This window comes from Diabrotica virgifera, chromosome 5, assembly GCF_917563875.1.
Source record: "Diabrotica virgifera virgifera chromosome 5, PGI_DIABVI_V3a".
Taxonomy (NCBI): Eukaryota; Metazoa; Arthropoda; class Insecta; order Coleoptera; family Chrysomelidae; genus Diabrotica; species Diabrotica virgifera.
Genome location: NC_065447.1, coordinates 131,574,218 through 131,594,129, shown reverse-complemented (window position 1 = coordinate 131,594,129; position 19,912 = coordinate 131,574,218). Strand labels below are relative to the sequence as shown.

Here is a 19,912-nt window from a genome sequence, read left to right as displayed (position 1 = left end):
ATATTCCAGTCCAATCAGAGAGTGCTGCAAGCACCTCTACCCTACCCTACCCTACACTATTTTTAAATACTTTGAAAACGCATTTTGCATATTTTCTACATACATGTATTTACCACTTTCAAAGATTTCACGAATTACTTCATTATTCCTTTGTCTAGGTATATACCCCAGTCAATCTGGAAAAAATTAATCGATTTCACGTAAAAATGTTATACAGGTTTTTGAAGGTTGTAAACGGTAGATGAGGGATACCTAACTGATGATAATTCCGTGAAGACGTACAGCTACTTTTGCTTCTTCTTTTTTTTTAAACCGTTATAAAGAATGAAAGTCATTTTTTTGACTACAAAACGTTTCTTGTGTATTTTAGAGAAAAATGTTTCAAGTAAATGTTGTAGACGTTAAAAAGTTCTTTAATTTGATAGTATGTATGTTGAAATACATAAACAATTGACGGAGATAATTGCAAAAAAACCCTCATTTTTGCACTAATTTATAAAAATTAATAACTTTAATTTTTTGCATACTGACACATAATTTTACTATTTTAAATTATGTCAATTAAAGAGGTATTTAAGTATGCTAAATTTCAACCGGATAGACCAAATAGTTTATAAGTTATTCAATTTGTTTATCCCGGAGAGCAATTGTTTAAACAACTGTGCTAACAGCGCCTCAGAGATATTTAGCAGATCGCAATCAATTATTTGAGACTTAGGTTTTAAGATTTTATCTTAAACATCTTAAAAAATTTCAACATTTTATCAAAAGTGTTATTAAAAAAACCATTTGAAAAGTCCTGATTTTTGGCCTATAAACAAATATAATAACTTTGGCACTTTTTATGCCACACGCTTGAATGTAAAATAATTGAAAAGCTGATATACACATTATGAAACAAAAAAGAATTTTATATAATCAATATTTTATAAGTTAGCATTTGTTTTTTAATAAATCATATTTCTATTGTTTATATACATTAAGAGCTAAGAATTGAACAGATCGTATACGAAAATCTACATTTTATGATCCAATTTACAGATTGCATATGCAGTGAAGTAATAAGAAGTTATGACCCTTTAAAATGATGGAACATACCGGAAAAATCAATTTATTAAATTTTTCTATAAAAGTTATTGAATTTTACAATCATTTCGTTACAATTCTTTAAATTTTGTTAGTTAAAATATATTATTTAGATAAACATACAATTATAAATTAATATAATACATATTTTTTTTATTTTTATAATTTTGTATAGAAGTTTAAAGATAGACCTAGTCTGCAACATGGGAAAAAATATGTGGTTTTATTTTTTCATAAATAAATTTATTATGGCAAAACTAAAGTACTAAAGACTACTCAAGTTACTTTGGATTAAAAAAAATTAAAAAAGTTCTCTACTGGACGCCGAGAAAATACAATATTTTTACGTATACCGATTTTGAACTTTGAAAATAAATATTCTTTACCCTACATAGTTTTTTTTAGTATTTTTGGTATTGTTCACGCGCAATACCGTTTTTATAATAATAATAATATAATATGTTATGGTTATGAGCATCTTGACGATATGAAAATTTCTATAGAGAAAGAGGACCAAACGAAAAAGGTAGTGGTTCAAAGATTACCTTCCTATTGTTTATAGCTTTCTTCGCAAATATCGACCAACTTTGACCGGTTGTATTTCAGGAACCACTAATCTCAATTCAATTTTTTTCTTTTAAAAACGCCTCTTGACGAGTCTTTCCAGTATCGTTTTCTGAATTTAATTTAATCCAGTAGTTACCGAGTCATTATATTTGTTTATAAACCGAAAAATTGTTTATAATTTTAAAACATTCCTAAGGCCGCCAAAATAGTCCTACACTTCAATTCTATAAAGTACGTTAGATCAGTGAAGTACTTTTTATATGTAAAAAAATAAAAAACCTCTATATCATCTAGTTTTTGTTATGAAAGGTTTAAAAAAATAATAATAATAACTTTATAGTCTGTTCGCTAAACTCAGACACAACTGGCTAGTGATTTTAGTTGGTAATTTTTTTGTTTTTTGTCAATTTTGGCAAATTTGGCAAAATTACCAACTATTTAGTAATTATTAACTATTTAGTAATTATTTTTTTAACAATTTTACGAAATTGGCAAAATTATTTACTAAAATCACTAGCCAGTTGCGTCTGAGTTTAGCGAACCGACTATAATAAAATTCAAAGAATTGTAACGAAATAATTTTAAAATTTAATAACTTTTTTAAAAAAATTGAATAAATTGATTTTTCCGGGATATTTCATCAATTTAAAGGGTCCTAACTTTTTATTATTTCACTGCATATGCAATCCATAAATTTGGTCATAAAATGTAGATTTTCATATACGATCTGTTCAATTCTTAGCTCTTAATGTTTATAAACAATTGAAATATGATTTATTGAAAAACAAAAGCTAACTTGATTTCTATTGGTCATATAAAATTATTTTTTCTTTCATAATGTGTATTTTTTGCAAAATTATTCTAATTGTTTATAAGCTAAAAATAAGGACGTTTTTAAATGATTTTTGTAATAACAATTTTATTAAAATGTTGAAACTTTTTTTAATTCATCTTAAAAATTAAGTCTCAAATAATCTATTGCGATTTGCTAAATATCTCTAGAGGCGCTGTTAGGTCAAGAACAGTTGTTTGAAAAATTGCTCTCTGGGATAACAAATTGAATAACTTATAAACTATTGGGTCGATCCGGTTGGAATTTAGCATATTTAAATAACTTGTTAATCGACATAATTTAAAATAGTTTTTTTTTAATTTAAAATTATGTGTCATTATGCAAAAAATAAAGTTATTAATATTTATAAATTAGGGCAAAAATGAGCGTTTTTGCAATTATCTCCGTCAATTGTTTATGTATTTCAACATACATACTATCAAATTAAAGAACTTTTTAACGTTTACAACATTTATTTGAAACATTTTTCTCTAAAATACACAAGAAACGGATTATGGTTAAAAAACTGATTTTTTCATTCTCTATAACGGTTAAAAAAAAGACGCAAAATTAAAAGTTTGTATCTATTTTTAAATATTTGTTTGTGTTTAAAGACTTTTAATATATTCTGAAACACGAAATATAAAATGTGTTAAACATGTTTATCCCGGTACTGATTCGTTAAATTGATAAACAGAATAATTCAATTTTGACGTTACGAATTTGTATAGTTACGAACTGTCGCCGTTACGAAGTGTCGCTGTTACTAACTGTCGCCGTTACTAACTGTCGCCGTTACCACTTGTCCGGTTACGAATTGTCGCGTTACGAGATGTCTGGTCACGGGGCAGAACACATGGTCCGGATGCATGAGAATAGAATCCCCAAAAAATTAGTAAACGCAAGGAATGGAGTACGAAGTTTACGAAGACAAAAAACTTCTAAAAATTGTTCATAAAAAAGAGCAGCACTAGTTCGAGCTCTTTGGAGAAGCTTACTGAAGGAGGCCAAGACCCGACTTATGCTGTAGTGTCATGGGCTACATGGATCGAATTCTCATTACAATAAATGTTGGTTTAATAGGGAACTTTCATAAAATTTTAAATTCGAAAAAAATTGTATAAATCACAACATAATTTAAAATATACAGCATGGTGCAAATGAAAGGAATAAATTCGATATTTCCTAAGCCGGCGACTTTAAGGAAAAATCCCGAAACAGGTCGATTTTTATTTTTAAATTATGATATTTTGGCATATATGTCATACTAGTGACATCATCCATCTGGGCGTGATGACGTAATCGATGATTTTTTTTTAAATGAGAATATGGGTTGTGTGGTAGCTCATGTGAAAGGTTATTTAATTCTCTATTCAGTAACATAACCATTTACATACTTATTTATACATGGTGTCAAAAAAAATTTAAACGACAAAAAAAGAAGAATGTATGTAATTTATTTAATTCAAAATACATTTTATTGCTATCAGAATTCAGAAAAAATATTTATTTCACAAATAAACATTGCTTTTAGCTTCAATTAAATGTTCAAACTTCCAAGAAACAGGTGGCTGGCGGGAGCTGGCTTGAATATTGAATTTAATCGAAAAGCAATGTTTATTTGTGAAATTAACATTTTTTTCTGTTTTCGGGCAATAGTAAAATGTATTTTGAATTAAATAAATTACATAGTATTCTTCTTTTTTTTTGTCAAAAAATTAAATTAAAAAAATTTATTTTGGTACCCTGTATAAATAATTATGTAAATAATGTTTATATTGATGAATAGATAATTGAATTACGTTTCAAATGAGCTAGCACACGACCCCTATTCCCATTTAAAAAAATCATCGATTACGTCATCACCCCAGATGGATGACGTCACTAGTGTGACATATAGTCGACATAAAACCGACCTGTTTTGGGATTTTTTCGTCGTCGTCAGTTTACGAAATAACGAATTTATTCCTTTCATTTGCACCATACTGTATATCAAAGAAAAAAAGTTGATTTTGTCTTTCGTTTTGGCGCGCCCTCATTGGTCGTGACGTCATATTATTATAATATTTTAAGTCTGCGATATTAATTCATTACGTTTGGCATTCGTTCTGACACTCGGTTTTATAAATCTTTAGATAGTTGCTGTGAACTGTACAGGGTGAGGCAGATAAAAGTCCTATTAGAAATATCTCGAGAACTAAAGGAAACAGAATCATGAAAATTGGAATGAAGGGGTTTTGAAGAGTGATCTCTTTAATGAAAATATTTTCATCGATTTACTACTTCCGGTTATACCTTCGTTTTTTATATAACTTCGTTTTTTTTAATGGAACATCCTGTATATTTTTACATTTTTGGATTCTCCTGGATGTCTTCTTTCTTAAAATATGAGGTTTTGTAATGTTATACAGGGTAGTTTAAAAGATAATTACGTTTTTTTTTCTTAATTTCCTAGCAACATTCACACCCTGTAGAATTGTAGTAGTTTGACATCAAAAACTCTATTTATGTTCAAATGATTTTTAATATAGTCTACTATTGTTAAAAATTGTTAGTATAGCTAAATGTTGAATTGTACTATACAGGGTTGGTCGAAACTCGGAAAGAGTATTTTCTGAGTTTTCTTAAATGGAACACCCTATATTTTATTATCGTAATGAAATGATATTTTATGCTACTTTTTTATTTCTTAAGCATTCCCTATATCTAACTGCTTTAATTTGTGAGTTATTGGTGATTCAAGCCAAACATTAATTTCAACAAAAAATACGTGAAATTTTATTAGGTTGGTCGTGAAAATATTCAATCACAAATAATTTTTCGGATATAAATACATATTAATCTAGACTTATCTTTAAAATTGCCAATAATGGTTGAGCTATCAAAATACCTACGTAGTTAACATTCTTGGCGCGATTAACAATTAAGCACAAATTAAAGCATTTAGTATAGGGAATGCTTAAGAAATAAAAAGGTACCATAAAATGTCTTTTCATTGCAATACTAAAATACAGAGTGTTCCATTTAAGAAAATTCAGAAAATCCTCATTCCGAGTTTCGACCAACCCTGTATACTAAAATTTAACATTTAGCTACACTAATAATTTTTAATAATAGTAGACTATATTAAAAATCATTTTAACATAGAGTTTTTGATATCCAACTACTACAATTCTACAGGGTGTGAAAGTTTCTACGAAATTATTAAAAAAACGTAATTAGCTTTTAAACTACCCTGTATAACATTACAAAACCGGATATTTTAAGAAAGAAGACATCGAGTAGAATCTAAAAATGTAAAAATATACAGGGTGTCCCATTTTAAAAAACGAAGTTTTAAGCAACTTCCGGTATAATCGGAAGTGGCAAATTGATGAAAATATTTTCATTAAATAGATCACCCTTTAAAACCCCTTCATTCCAATTTTCATGATTCTGTTGCCTTTAGTTCTCTAAATATTTCTAATAGGCCAGTTATCTGCCTTACCCTATATACATATTTCTGACTAATATTTGAGTGTTTTTGTTAGGACAATTTCGATCTAATATTTAAGTGTTTTTGTACGACAATTTCGAACTAATATTTAAGTTGTTTTTGTAAGACAACTTCTAACTAATATTTGAGTGTTTTGGTAAGGCAATTTCTAACTAATATTTCTTCTTTTACTTTTATATAAGCAGTACTGCCTGTTTTTCTTCAATGGTACCTTTTATTCTGCCCCTAAATTGTCATTCCATCTTTTCCTTGGGCGTCCTATACTTCTTTTGCCTAACAGCGACTTGTCCCTGGCTATTCTTACTATCCTTGATTCAGGCATCCTGCTTATGTGTTGATTCCACTCTTCTTTTCTGTTCTTTGCCCAGGTATTTATATTGTCTAATACCCCACATATGCGTCTGATTTCCTCACTTCTTACCGTGTCCTGTAGTCCTTTTATAGCAATCCTCAAGATCTTCATTTCGTTAGTCTCCAGATGTTTTTGTGTTTTGCTTGTGTCTGGTCTTGTTTCGGCCGTGTAAGTCATAACTTACCTAATAACTGACATATATTCGGGCTTTTGTTTCCACTCTTGGGTGTTTGTTTTTCCAAATTGTGTCGTTTAGGCATCCGGTCGTTCTACTGCCTTTAATTATTTGGTTTTTTACCTCTTCTTCGATATTGTTGTCGGCTTATGAATGAATTCCCACTTATTTGAAAGTCATTACTTGTTGTATGATTTGATTGTCTAACTCCAATTTGCATCTCATTTCGTGCGGCAGATTCGTGCAAATATTGTAAGAATTGTGCATTTAATGATAGAAGCATATAATTTGGACCACATATACTACATATACAGAGAGAGTCTGTAATTTGGAATAAATTCAATATCTCAAATACTAATTGTTTTTTTGAAAAATGCTTAGACGCGTCGATTAGTATTTCAAATTGTCCTTTTTGACATACAATAATAATGTATACAGGGTGTCCCAATTTAGAGATATGACGTCATCGTTGATTTTCTTAAATGGCAACACTGTCACTTTGATAGCTATTTTGATAGGGTGTGTAAAGTTATACACAACTGCAAAATATCAAATTTTTATTTTGTACCATTTAAAGATACTAGAAAATAACAAAGTTATGTCTGTAATTTGGAATAAATTCAATAATTAAAATACTAATTGTTTTTTTGAAAAATGCTCAGACCCGTCGATTGATATTTCAAATTGTCATTTTTTACATACAATAATAATGTATACAGGGTGCCCCAATTTAGCGATATGACGTCATCATTCATTTTCTTAAATGGCAACACTGTCATTTTGATAGCTATTTTGATAGGGTGTGTAAAGTTATACACATCTGCAAAATTTAAAATTTTTATTCCCTACCATTTACAAAATAATAAAAAATAACGAAAGTTATGAAAAACAAGTAATCAAATAATAATTCAATTTAATTATTTCAATTAAGCAAATACTCATAATGTTGCCCTCAATTATTGTCAAATTGTCAATAGGCAACGATATGAGCATTTGCTTATTCGAAATGATTAAATTCAATTATTATTTGATTACTTGTTTTTTATAACTTTGTTATTTTTTATTATCTTGTAAAGGGTAGGGAATGAACATTTGAAATTTTGCAGTTGTGTATAACTTTACACACCCTATCAAAATGACAGTGTTGCCATTTATGAAAATCAACGATGACGTCATATCTCTAAATTGGGACACCCTGTATACATTATTTATTATTGTATTTCAAAAATGACAATTTGAAATACTAATCGACGGGTCTAAGCATTTTTCAAAAAAAAAAACAATTAGTATTATAATTATTGAATTTATTCCAAATTACAGACATAGCTTTGTTATTTTCTATTATCTTGTAAAAGGACAATTTGAAATACCAATCGACGGGTCTGAAGTCCGACTTCAACAAAATTTGGTATATGGGTTCTTTTTTTGATGTTTAAGATCGAGCTCCTGAACCGGAAGAATCCGTTTACCAGAACTTGTGTTTTTCCTGATTTTTTATGTAAAAATATGTTGTTTTTTTTTTCAATTCTTTCACCCTGTATGTTTTAATTCTTCAAAAAGGTAATACCGGCATTGAAAACAGCGTAAAAATATTTTTTAGGAAATATTTTGAACTTTTTTGTTATGTTAATTACCTTGTAATAAATGCATAACTTATCTTCACATGTACCTATGTGCGGCAGATTCGTGCAAATATAAGAATTATTGTGCACTTAATGGTAGAAGCATATAATTTGGACCACATATACTACACATACAAAGGTTTAAATTTAGATATAGGCCATCTCAGATTTTGCCTTTTACAAAAATGGCGGGCATTCAAAATGGCGACGATACATACATATGTGAATAATAGCACGATAACTTTTGAACGAAAAGTCCGATTTCAACCAAATTTGGTATATAGGTTCTTTTTTATGTATAAATTCGAGCTCTTGAACTGGATGAATCGGTTTTCCAGAAGTTGTGTTTTTCCTGATTTTTTATGTTAAAATATGTTGTTTATTTTTTCAATTCTTTCAGCCTGTATACATTAATTTTTCAAAAAGGTAATACCGGCGTTGAAAAGAGCGTAAAATTATTTTTAGGAAATATTTCGAACTCTTTAGTTATATTAATTACTATTTAATAAATGCATAACTAGTCCAGGGCGCATCTGTTTTGAGATGGACGTTGAGAGGTGACTCAATTTTTTTTGCAGAAATTGCTTGAAAATAACTCAAATAAAAATATTGAGATATCCTCCCACTCAAAATGGTCCGGAACATTGTTTAAATAATCAAAATGTCAAAATATGAAGAAAAAATTCGGATGTTTTTAATGGTTTTTGGATTATAACTTTAAAACTATTCATTCCTGAGAAAAGATGTACTAACATAAAAGTTGCGTAATTAAATTTCCTACAATATAGAATTAGTTAAAAATTTAAAAAATAGTCACCCTTCTTGCAAAATAGCAATAATTGCGAAAAAAACCATACAAAAACAAGTATTGGCATTCTACGTTTTTCAACAATTTATGGTACACTTAGGACCTTCTATTTTACCCAGAAAAACTATATGATATAGTAAAACAACGCTGTAAATTTCATTAAGATCGGTTTAATAGATTTTACAAAATAAATTTTGCAATCCAGCTTTCGCAAAAAAAATTCATTTTTTTAAATGTTGCAGGACTGAAAATAAAGCAGATAGCAAGTTGAATTTTTTTTTGCTTATAGAAGTATACTGTACCTTTCATTTGCAATTTGCAAAATTAAAATCGATTAATTACCACGGCGTCAGGAAATTTTTTAAATAAACATTAATTTTTGGTGCTACGCGCAGGACAGCGGTGTTTGATTCACACAAGTTGATTTCCATCAAAATTTCTTCCAATTTTTATCTAATATATTATTTTCTTACTTTATATTTTGTTGTATTTTAATTCCACAAAAATCAAACTAATTTTATTATTGTTTGTGAAATATTGTTTAAACAATTGCATATGTTTAAAAATAATAAACTTTTATTCTCTAAGTTAAAATATATTAACAAAGAAAGTTTGTAAGTAAGTATTTAACAAAAGTGTTATTTCAAAGGATAGAGTATGTGTTTTTATTTTGCCAGAAACAAATTTATTTATTTATATCGAAATGTAATAAAAATTAAAATGTATCAATCATTATCAAAGGTCAATGGAATGCCCAATCAGAGCAAACTATCCGCTGTCCTGCGCGTAGCACCAATAATTATTGTTTATTTAAAAAAATTCGTAACGCCGTGGTAGTTAATCGCTTTTAGTTTTGCAAATTGCAAATGAAGAATACAGTACACTTCTATAGGCAAAAAAAAATTCAACTTGCTATCTGCTTTATTTTCAGTCCTGTAACATTTTGAAAAAATGAATTTTTTTTGCGAAAGCTGGATTGCAAAACTTATTTTGCAAAATCTATTAAGCCGATCTTAATGAAATTTACAGTATTGTTTTACTGTATCATAAAGTTTTTCTGGGTGAAATATGAAGGTCCTAAGTGTAGCATAAATGGTTGAAAAACGTAAAATGCGAATACTTGTTTTTGTATGTTTTTTTTTTCACAATGATTGCTATTTTGCAAACAAGGGTGACTATTTTTTAAATTATTAACCAATTCTATATTGTAGGAAATTTAATTACGCAACTTTTATTTTAGTACAACTTTTCTCGGAAATGAATACTTTTAAAGTTATAATAAAAAAACCAAGAAAAAAATCGAATTTTTCCTTCATTTTTTGACATTTTGATTATTTAAACAATCTTCCGGACCTTTTTGAGAGGGAGGATAACTCAAATATTATTATTTGAGTTATTTTCAAGCAATTTCTGCAAAAAAATTTGAGTCACCTCTCAACGTCCAATAGACTAAGAGCCGCTATAGGTGAAATTTCTTAATCATTTTAGGCACGACGGGACCCTATAACTTAAATAGTAGAACCTAAAAGAAAAGGTTTGAACACTGTGCCGTCACTTTTCAGTGGCACATGCGTCGACAGTGGCGCATCAAACTTTCCACTTATGGACGGGATACATAAATTAAAAAATACCTTCCCTCACTACCAGGATTCAATTTTTTTCATTTATTTAAGTTCTATGTGATTGAGACATAAGATTCATCGTAATTTTAACCCACCACCCCCTTCCCCCTGCCCCCATCATCAAAAACTTTATTTTTCGATTTTATTTTTTGTTGGTGGGATGCAATCAATTTTAAAATTTCAAAAAATTCACACGCATAGTTAAGGCTTTTATAAAAAACGTCTATTTTTTATAGACCTGTAGGTTATGTTTACATAACCTCAAAAAATTTAAAAAAATGTTTTTTGGAAAAAAATATATAACTTTTTTTTGGGGATAGCTACAGATCTAATTTTTTCTTAGTCTTGTGTATTTTATCAAACACTATATTTTTAAATTTTTTCAGATTTTTCTGTAACGCTGGTCACCTTCAAAAATCCAAAAAACTGTTTTTAAGGGGGTTTTGGGGGGTTTTAACGTGTTTCTCCCACTTTTAAATATTCTAAAGGACTCACTTACTTTAAGTTACATATATCCTATAAAATCGAAATTGATTTGATATATTATGAAGTCTATAAAATAGGGAAAATCCCCCAAAACCCCCCAAAAAGCAGTTTTTCGGATTCTTGAAGGTGGCGAGCATTCATGAAGATGGCTAAAAAAATTAGAAATATAGTGTTTGATAAAACACACAAGATTAAGAAAAAATTAGACCTGCAGCTATTCCCCAAAAAAAGTACGCTTTTTTCAAAAAAAAAATTTTTTTTTAATTTTTTGAGGTTATGTACATTCTACCTACGGGTCTGTAAAAAATAGATATGTTTTATAAAAGCCTCAACTATGCGTGTGAATTTTTTGAAATCTTAAAATTGATTGCATCCCAGTAAAAAAATAAAAATGAAAAATGAAGTTTTTGATGTAGGGGGCAGGGGGAAGGGGGTGGTGGGTTAAAATTACATGTGTTAATCACATAGAACTTAAAAAAATAAAAAAAATTGAATTCTGTTATTAAGGGAGGGTACCTTTAAATTTATTTATCCCGTCCATAGGTGGAAAGTTTGATGCGCCACTGTCGACGCATGTGCCACTGAAAAGTGACGGCACAGTGTTCAAACATTTTCTTTTAGGTTCTACTATTTAAGATATAGGGTCCCATCGTGTCTAAAATGATTAAGAAATTTCACCTATAGCGGCTCTTAGTCTACAAATGTACTAATATTTTTACAGATGCGCCCTGGTCTAAACGTCGTCTTTAAACATGTAGGTACATATGTGCGGCAGATTCGTGCAAATAATGATATAAGAATTATTGTACATTTAATGGTAGAAGCATATAATTTGGACCACACATACTACACATACAAAGATTCAAATTTAAATATGAGGCCATATAAGATTTTGTCTTTTACAAATATGGCGGGATTCAAGATGAATCTGCCGCCCATAGGTACATGTGAACATACGTTATGCATTTATTAAATGGTAATTAACATAACTAAAAAGTTCAAAATATTTTTACACTTCTTTCAATGGCGGTATTACCTTTTTGAAAAATTAATATATACAGGGTGAAAGAATTGAAAAAGAAACAACATATTTTTACATAAAAAAAACAGTAAAAACACAACTTCTAATAAACCGATTCTTCCGGTTCAAAACTTCGATCTTATTTATCAAAAAAAAAAGAACCTTGATGCCAAATTTGGCTGAAATCGGACTTTTCGTTCAAAAGTTACCGTGCTATTAGTCATATATGTATAGTCGCCATTTTGAATGCCCGCCATTTTTGTAAAAGGAACAAAAACTGGGATGGCCTCATATCTAAATTTAAACCTTTATATGTGTATAAAGGTTCAAATAAAAATTTCACAATAATTCTTATAATATTTGCACGAATCTGCCGCACATAGATACAGTAAAACCTCGATAGAACGGACCTCTATTTAACGGACTTCTGATATAACGGACAAAAAATGGGATCAAATTTAAAAAAAAATTGAATGCAAAAAAATATGAAAAATCGAATTCTAGAAGCAAACATCTCGGCACTGCTTTGTGCTAACGCCGATGGATCGCATGCATTGACAACAACTATAATAAGGCATCATCTGGGCATGGTTCACCAGAGATATTTTCAAAAATTGGTTTTTAAAGGATTTGTACCTGCAGTGAAAAAATTTCGAGAGAAGAAACTGATAATACCGCTTAAGAGGTGAAATGTTTATTGACTTTAGACAAAGCTCCTGCTAATCCCCCTGAGAGTATGCTAAATTCAGAAGATGGCAACTTTAATTGTATACTTTGCCAAAAAATACACCGCTTATTTAACCCATGAATCAGTGAATAATTTTGTCAACCAAATGAGTATATTGCAGAAAGTTTTTAGATGAAGTAGAAAAGTAAAAAAGTAGCGAACAAACCTTTATTCCTTTTTTAACTTACAGATTCGTACACTGTTTCTAAATACAGTAGATATGTATCTACATAATTAAAAAAAATGATCGATTTTAAACCTATTTTTATACAACGGACTTTCGGCTTTAACGGACATCCCGTCCCCCCAATTAGTCCGTTATATCGAGGTTTTACTGTACATGTGAAGATACATTATGTATTTATTAAATGGTAATTAACATAACTAAAAAGTTCAAAATATTTCCTAAAAAATACTTTTGTAAACCGATTCTTATTGTTCAAGACCTCGATCTTATACATCAAAAAAGGAACCTATATACCAAATTTGGTTGAAATCTGACGTCTCGTTCAAATGTTATCGTGCTATTAGTCACATATGTATAGTCGCCATTTTGGATGCCCGCCATTTTTGTAAAACGCAAAATCTGAGATGGTCCCATATCTAAATTTGAACCGTTATATGTGTAGTATATGTGGTCCAAATTATATATGTACTTCTATCATTAAATGCACAATTGTTTCACATATCGGCTGCACTAATTGGTTCTTTGGATATTACTAAGCTTTTTTGTTTTTTGGGCTGGTATTTACATATTCATTTCTTTCGCGTTAATGTTGAATTCGTGCAGTAATCTTTGTAGGTCGTCTTCGGACTCTGCTAGCGTAGCAGAGTATTTTTATCACTCTATCGCCCATTTTGCACCCTCTTTTTTCTTCACTTGTTGTATTATTGCATTCAACATTATGTTACACAGTAAGTAATATTTGAATGCTTTGCTTAATGCTGAATGCTTAATATTTGAAAGGATGTCATTCGATGCTGCCTCCCCTTCCAATCCAATACTGTGGAAAGTTTTTTTCTGAATATTGACGAACAAGTAAAGCATAATGCGGCGAGAATTGTCCTGTTGAAAATTCAAATGATCTTTATCATATTGTTTATCATTTTCAATAATATCATCCTAGGCAAGATTATACACGTCTTCCAGTAATTGTAAATACATTTAGCAGGTCAAATTGCTAGGTAAAAAGAATGGTCCTATCAGTAGATCACCAACAATACCAGGCCATACATTTAATTTTTGCGGTTGCTGTGTATGCACCTCGTGGAAAATCCTGTGGTTTTAACCAGACCAACAACGGTAATTGTGACGATTTACAGTTTCATATGACAAAAGTTCATTCATTGAAGAACAAAATATTAAGCAAAACTGTGGATCAGTCACTGCTCGCTAACTGATTATGCCACAAAACTCTAAATAGTGGTCATAATTATCCTCGTTAATTTCATGCACTAAGTGTCTTTTATATGGATGGAATTTGTTCTTCTTCAATGGCTTGGGTACTAGTTTGGTTGATTCTACATATAGCTGCTACTGGTCTTGTACTTCACATGCCACCTAGCTGAACATGTCGGTAAAGTTTAACTAGCTTTATTAACTACAAGCCCTTCAGTTTCTCGTCTTTTATTACCTACATTATCAGATTCTTGAAATTTTTTGACTAATTCCAAAACATACTTCCTACTGTAATGCATATCTTGATGTCGTCCATTAAATTGCTGAGCTGTCATATTGGCACATTCATTGTTCATAAAATACAACGAAGCGATATCTACCCTTTCCAGATTGGAATAAACAATGGTAATAAATTTTCAAAGACTACAAATTAATGTTTACAGCTAATATTCGTAAGACAATCCTTTAATTTCATGTTAAGTTTGAACGTCTTTTTAAATAAAAAATTAAAGAAAAATCTTCTGCGTAAAAGGTTTATTTATTTAAAAAAAAAACCCAAAAAAGGGCTACAAATACAATACAGAACGTTTTCGCTCTAAAGAGAGCATCATCAGTGTTCTTTGCAAGCTGTACATGCTAAACCACCAAAAATACATGGGTTAAAACCCTTAAAATGTCGACTAAATGTCTTACATTAAAATATTAAATGCTAAATCCTGACGATGGATGAAATTACTAAGGATCTACCCTATGTGAAGACAGAATTCAACTCAACAACCCACGTGCTTCGTGGAAGGTCATATAATGCCTTAGGGTAGATCCTTAGTAATTTCATCCATTGTCACGATTTAGCATTTAATATTTTAATGTCAGACATTTGTTCGACATTTTAAGGGTTTTAGCCCATTTATTTTTGGTGGCTTAGCATGTAGAGCTTGCAAAAAACATTGATGACGCTCTCTTTAGAGCGAAAACATTCTGTATTGTATTTGTAGCCCTTTTTTGGGGTTTTTTAAAATAAATATACCTTCTACGCAGAAGATTTTTCTTCGATTTTTGTAATTAAAGCTTGATTCTCATTAGACGTGCAAGGAACCGGACCGGCAACGGCAAGGCACGGGCAAGGTTTTTGCAGTCAATTCACACTGCGAAAGGCTGGCCGCGGGTTGGTTGCTTTGTGTAGTGAAAAATGTTGAAATTAAACGTTAATAAAAATTGCTCTAATATTAGACGAAGAAACAGAAAATAGAAACAAATAGTGCAGAAATAGAAAAAGACGTTGTTGAGTGCTTAAAATGCTAAAAAAACGCACAAAAGAAGGAGAATTTGCAACCTTACACTCCGAACTTTTAAGGCCGCGTCTCACCATCAAATAATTTGATCAAACAGTTTGAGCAAACTCCGGAAGTACGTCAAAGTGACGTCAAAATTGCAGTTTTTTTGAAATTCCAAAAATCTGTGCTCTCACTATCAGTCTAGCTTGATCAAATTTTTTGCATTGAGTTGTCTAACTTGTTTGTACTGTATTTAAAATTAAAATGTTTCATTATTATCCACAATGAACACTCAGGATGTGACGTCACTAACTGTCACTTTCAGTTTACTCAAACCAGTTTGATCAAATTATTTGATGGTGGGACGCGGCCTTAAGACGATCATACAAATTTTTTTAAATATAACCGAATGACAGTGGATGAATTTAACAACTTATGGCTGCATATTGAACCATAATATTCAACCTAGTTCTTGAGTCACTCATCAGAAAAACTAATGAAACACCAAGACAGTACAAATTACTGCATATGCAGACGATGTAGTTCTACACTTTAACAAGACTAACTGAAGTGTTCAAAAACATTGATACTGAAGCATGAAAAAGGGAGCTTTAAATAAACGAAGCAAAAACGAATTACATGACCGTCAAAAGAACACCTGACAATGAAAATTATATCACAATAGACAACTATACTCTTGAACGTGTGGATGCCTTATGCCTTCACATATCTGGCCACAGAAATCAGAAGAATTCCGTAATGATCGAAATTAATGCCCGTATTTCCAGAGGAGTATGTTATTAAAATATTGATGACACCGAAATTATTAGGCAAAAGAACCAAAATGACTATCTACAGAACATCGATTAGACCCGTATGGTTGTGAAACCTGAGAAATGACGAAAAGAGATGAAGCCCAGTTCAGTACATTCGAGAGAAAAATACTGAGAAAAGTATATGGCCCGGTGCAAGAGGAAGACGGAAGTCGAGAATCAGTAGAAACAACGAGGTTAATGAATTGAATGAAGTCAAAGACTGTCATGGCTGGGACATGTGCAGAGAAAATATAATGAATAAACAACAAAGAAAATATTACAATGGAAGCCGATAGAAAGGCAAAAAAAGAAAGGGCCAAAACGAGAGGGATGGATGACGTGGAAGACAACATGAAAACCATGAACATAAGACAATGGAGAAAAAGTACACACGAGAAATCCGAATGGAAGGACATAGCCAGACAGGCAAAGACCCATCCAGAGTTAGGATGCCAAAAAAGAAGAAAAATATTGAGGAACCTCTTCAAAAACAAAATACTTCTTTTCTCTATCGTCTTTTAAAACTAATTTTAAACAACCAATATTGCAGATTGCTTGCCGGTAATGTATTCACACTGTCGTGACCTTCACGGCACGTGCTAGGCAAAGATTGTTTCGAAAAGAACGTCGCATGCAAAGCCCGTCGCTTGCCGGTGCCTGGCACGCATAGTGTGAATTACATCCCGTGCAGTGCATAAGATTTTATGTAAAATGTATCTTGCCGAGCCGATGCCTTGCCCATGCCGAGCACTTGCCTTGCGTTATAATGAGAATCAGCCTTAATGGTATACAGCCAGCTACAGGAAATTCTTCCTTGTGGATTCTTTTTAAATAAATAAAATACAGTATTGGACCGAATTTAAAAATTTAAAGAGTAGTGTATAGGGAATTGCAAGGGTTTTAAAACGATATCTTATTTGACCTCCATAACCATTAAAAAATGTTTGTGATTCTTACTCTGGCTTAGAGGTGAAAGTAAAATAGAAAATACTGGAAAAATGTGTACCCCCTTAATCAAAAATCGACCTGTTGCTGGGTTTTTCAAAAATGTCGTAGTTTCCGATATTGCATCTGTTTTGTTTTCTTTCGGCCACCCCGTATATTACAGTTAACTGTATATATTACAGTGAAGATCTACTCAATTATTTTTGAAAATTATTCATTTTGTTCTGAAGCTATTTCCTTGTGGCATTTTTATGATTAATTATTTATATGGGAAATAAGCCACAATTAAAATGAAAAAATAATTTTATTAACGTTTCGACGCCCGATTTTGACAACGGCACCCGATTTGGGCGTCGAAACGTTAATAAAATTATTTTTTCATTTTAATTGTGGCTTATTTCCCATATTATTGATTTATTTTTGTTTTTGAGGTAGGAACGATACAAAGATCTGATAAAGACTTGCTGGTTATAGAAGACTAAAGACCTATTTTGTCTCTTAAAAGTCTATAAATTATTGAGCAACACAATTTATTTTAACATTTTGAAGTCAAGAACCAAGATTTAATATTCTTCTTTTTATTATTTTAGGTAAAACAAAGTCCTGTTATCGGTCACCAGAACTTGAACACCATATCTTCGCCACTACCAAACAACTCACTTTCACAAAACACTATAGTATCTCAGGGTACACAATCAGTAACTGTGCCTCTACAACAAACGAATGTTTATCAACAGCAATTAACAGCCTCATCTGCACATCTTAAAAGCCCAAGTAATAATAATGTTAATCCTTTGGTTCAACCACATATTGCATCTACTATTAAACAGTCTTTATCTCATAAACTGGTTACCTCATCCAATATTGCGAAGTCGTCTTCTTTACTTAACACTTTGCCAATCACAAAAACTATCCCTCAAAGAGGTAATATTCTACCTAATATTTTAAATCATCCCATAAACAATACTCACCCAAAAATGGCACAGCCTAATGTACCATTACCCAAAACTCCTGTTTACGTACCTCAGCCAATAAAAAATAACTTTTCTCAGAATATTGGAAATGTTTCAACAAGTTCATTACCCCAGTCGGCATCTATATCAACTCCTATACCTAGTACTTTAGAATTGCCGACTTCCAGGCAAACGTTCAACAATATTAATTTAAGAAATATGCCTTCACCGCCTCCTTACTCTGTAGCCATATCCAGGCCATGGGATTCACTTGTAAATAACGGTAACTCCCTTTTGGATCTAACACCAACATTAACGGATTTAAAACCAGACGATCTGGATGAATTGCTACCTACTTTGGAAAGGGAGTTGACTCACAGTCCTCTGCCGGAGTTACCGGAAGATTTTCTTGCTGTTCATTCGAATATTATATCTACTACAGAAGACCTACAACTGAATGATAATCGGAAATTTCTCATCAATCCTCTGACGGGCGAATTGGAACCTCAGTCGAGCGGAGAGAGCGACACGGAAGAATTGAAAGACGTTTTTACGGGTTTACCATCGCCTGCAAATCTTTCTGACGAAGATACGTGTTCAACAACTCGACCCGATACGACAACCGATCAGAGTGATAGTGAAACGCGTTCCAGTGACACCACCGCCAAAACTGTAAGGTTAAAAAACCCCAAACCTCGCGATAGAGAAAGAGATTCCCCCGCTTTGAAACCAGAGAAAATCAAATTAAGGTTAGTCTTCTTTTTATTAAAAACCAACTCAGAAATATAGTCGCTTCAGAGCTATTACAATATATACAGGGTCGTGAGAAAGTCTGGCAACACGGTAATTTCTCGGAAACCGCTAGAACGATTATTTTGGTGGGTAAAGGTTTTCAAATGCGGCCGATATTATAGTGGTAATTACATTGTTGTCAAATTTTCCATTTTTGTGGAAATCTAATGAACTTTCTTATTTCAAATGGAACACACTGTATATTTTTTGCGTTTTAAAATCCTTAAGAAATACTGATTATTTTTCATGTTATATTCCTTATACCTAAATCCCATAAACTCCGAGAAAGTCTGGCAACACGGTAATTTCTCGGAAACCGCTAGAACGATTTTTATAAATTTTGATGGGTAAAGGTTTTCAAATGCGGCCGATATTATAGTGGTAATTACATTGTTGTCAAATTTTCCATTTTTCTGGTAATCTAATGAACTTTCTTATTTCAAATGGAACACCCTGTATATTTTTTAATCCGTAAGAAATACTGATTATTTTTCATGTAATATTCCCTATACCTAAATGCCATAATTTCGGAGTTATTGCCACATTTATTAAAAAAAAATTTTAACAAATTTAAAAATCAATTTTTTCGGCCGGGTAGACATTAATTTAAGCTCTTTTAAGGGAACAAAAAAAGGTCTTTTTTAATTTTCCTCTGAAGTTCCGAGTTATAAACAATTTAAAACTGAAAAAATGGAAAAATGACGATCTTCTAGGTTTAAAAACACAAGCAAAAAATATTATTTTTGAAAGTACGAACTACCTAAATTCAAGTTTTGTTATTTTGTTAAAAGCTTATTTTATCAGCTACCGATAAGCAATTTGGTCTTATTTTATTCTAAAACATTGTTTTTTAGTTGTTAATGCATCCCGATCGCCCGTCCTCACGTATGCGCTTCATTAATAATTAAAAAATAAACAATGTTTTAAAATACTTAAGACC

At 31.1% G+C, this 19,912-nt stretch overlaps 1 protein-coding gene across 10 annotated transcripts in view; it reads left to right on the top strand.

Annotated features, from left to right (window-relative positions):
• The window catches only part of LOC114343065 (uncharacterized), a 618,263-nt gene that overhangs the window by 228,604 nt on the left and 369,747 nt on the right, over positions 1-19,912 (top strand). For all 10 annotated transcript variants that reach the window (XM_050651573.1, XM_050651571.1, XM_050651566.1 and 7 more), the window contains one exon: positions 17,818-18,929. In XM_050651573.1, the coding sequence (XP_050507530.1) occupies positions 17,818-18,929 (1,112 nt within the window). The remainder of the gene's footprint in view (positions 1-17,817; positions 18,930-19,912) is intronic.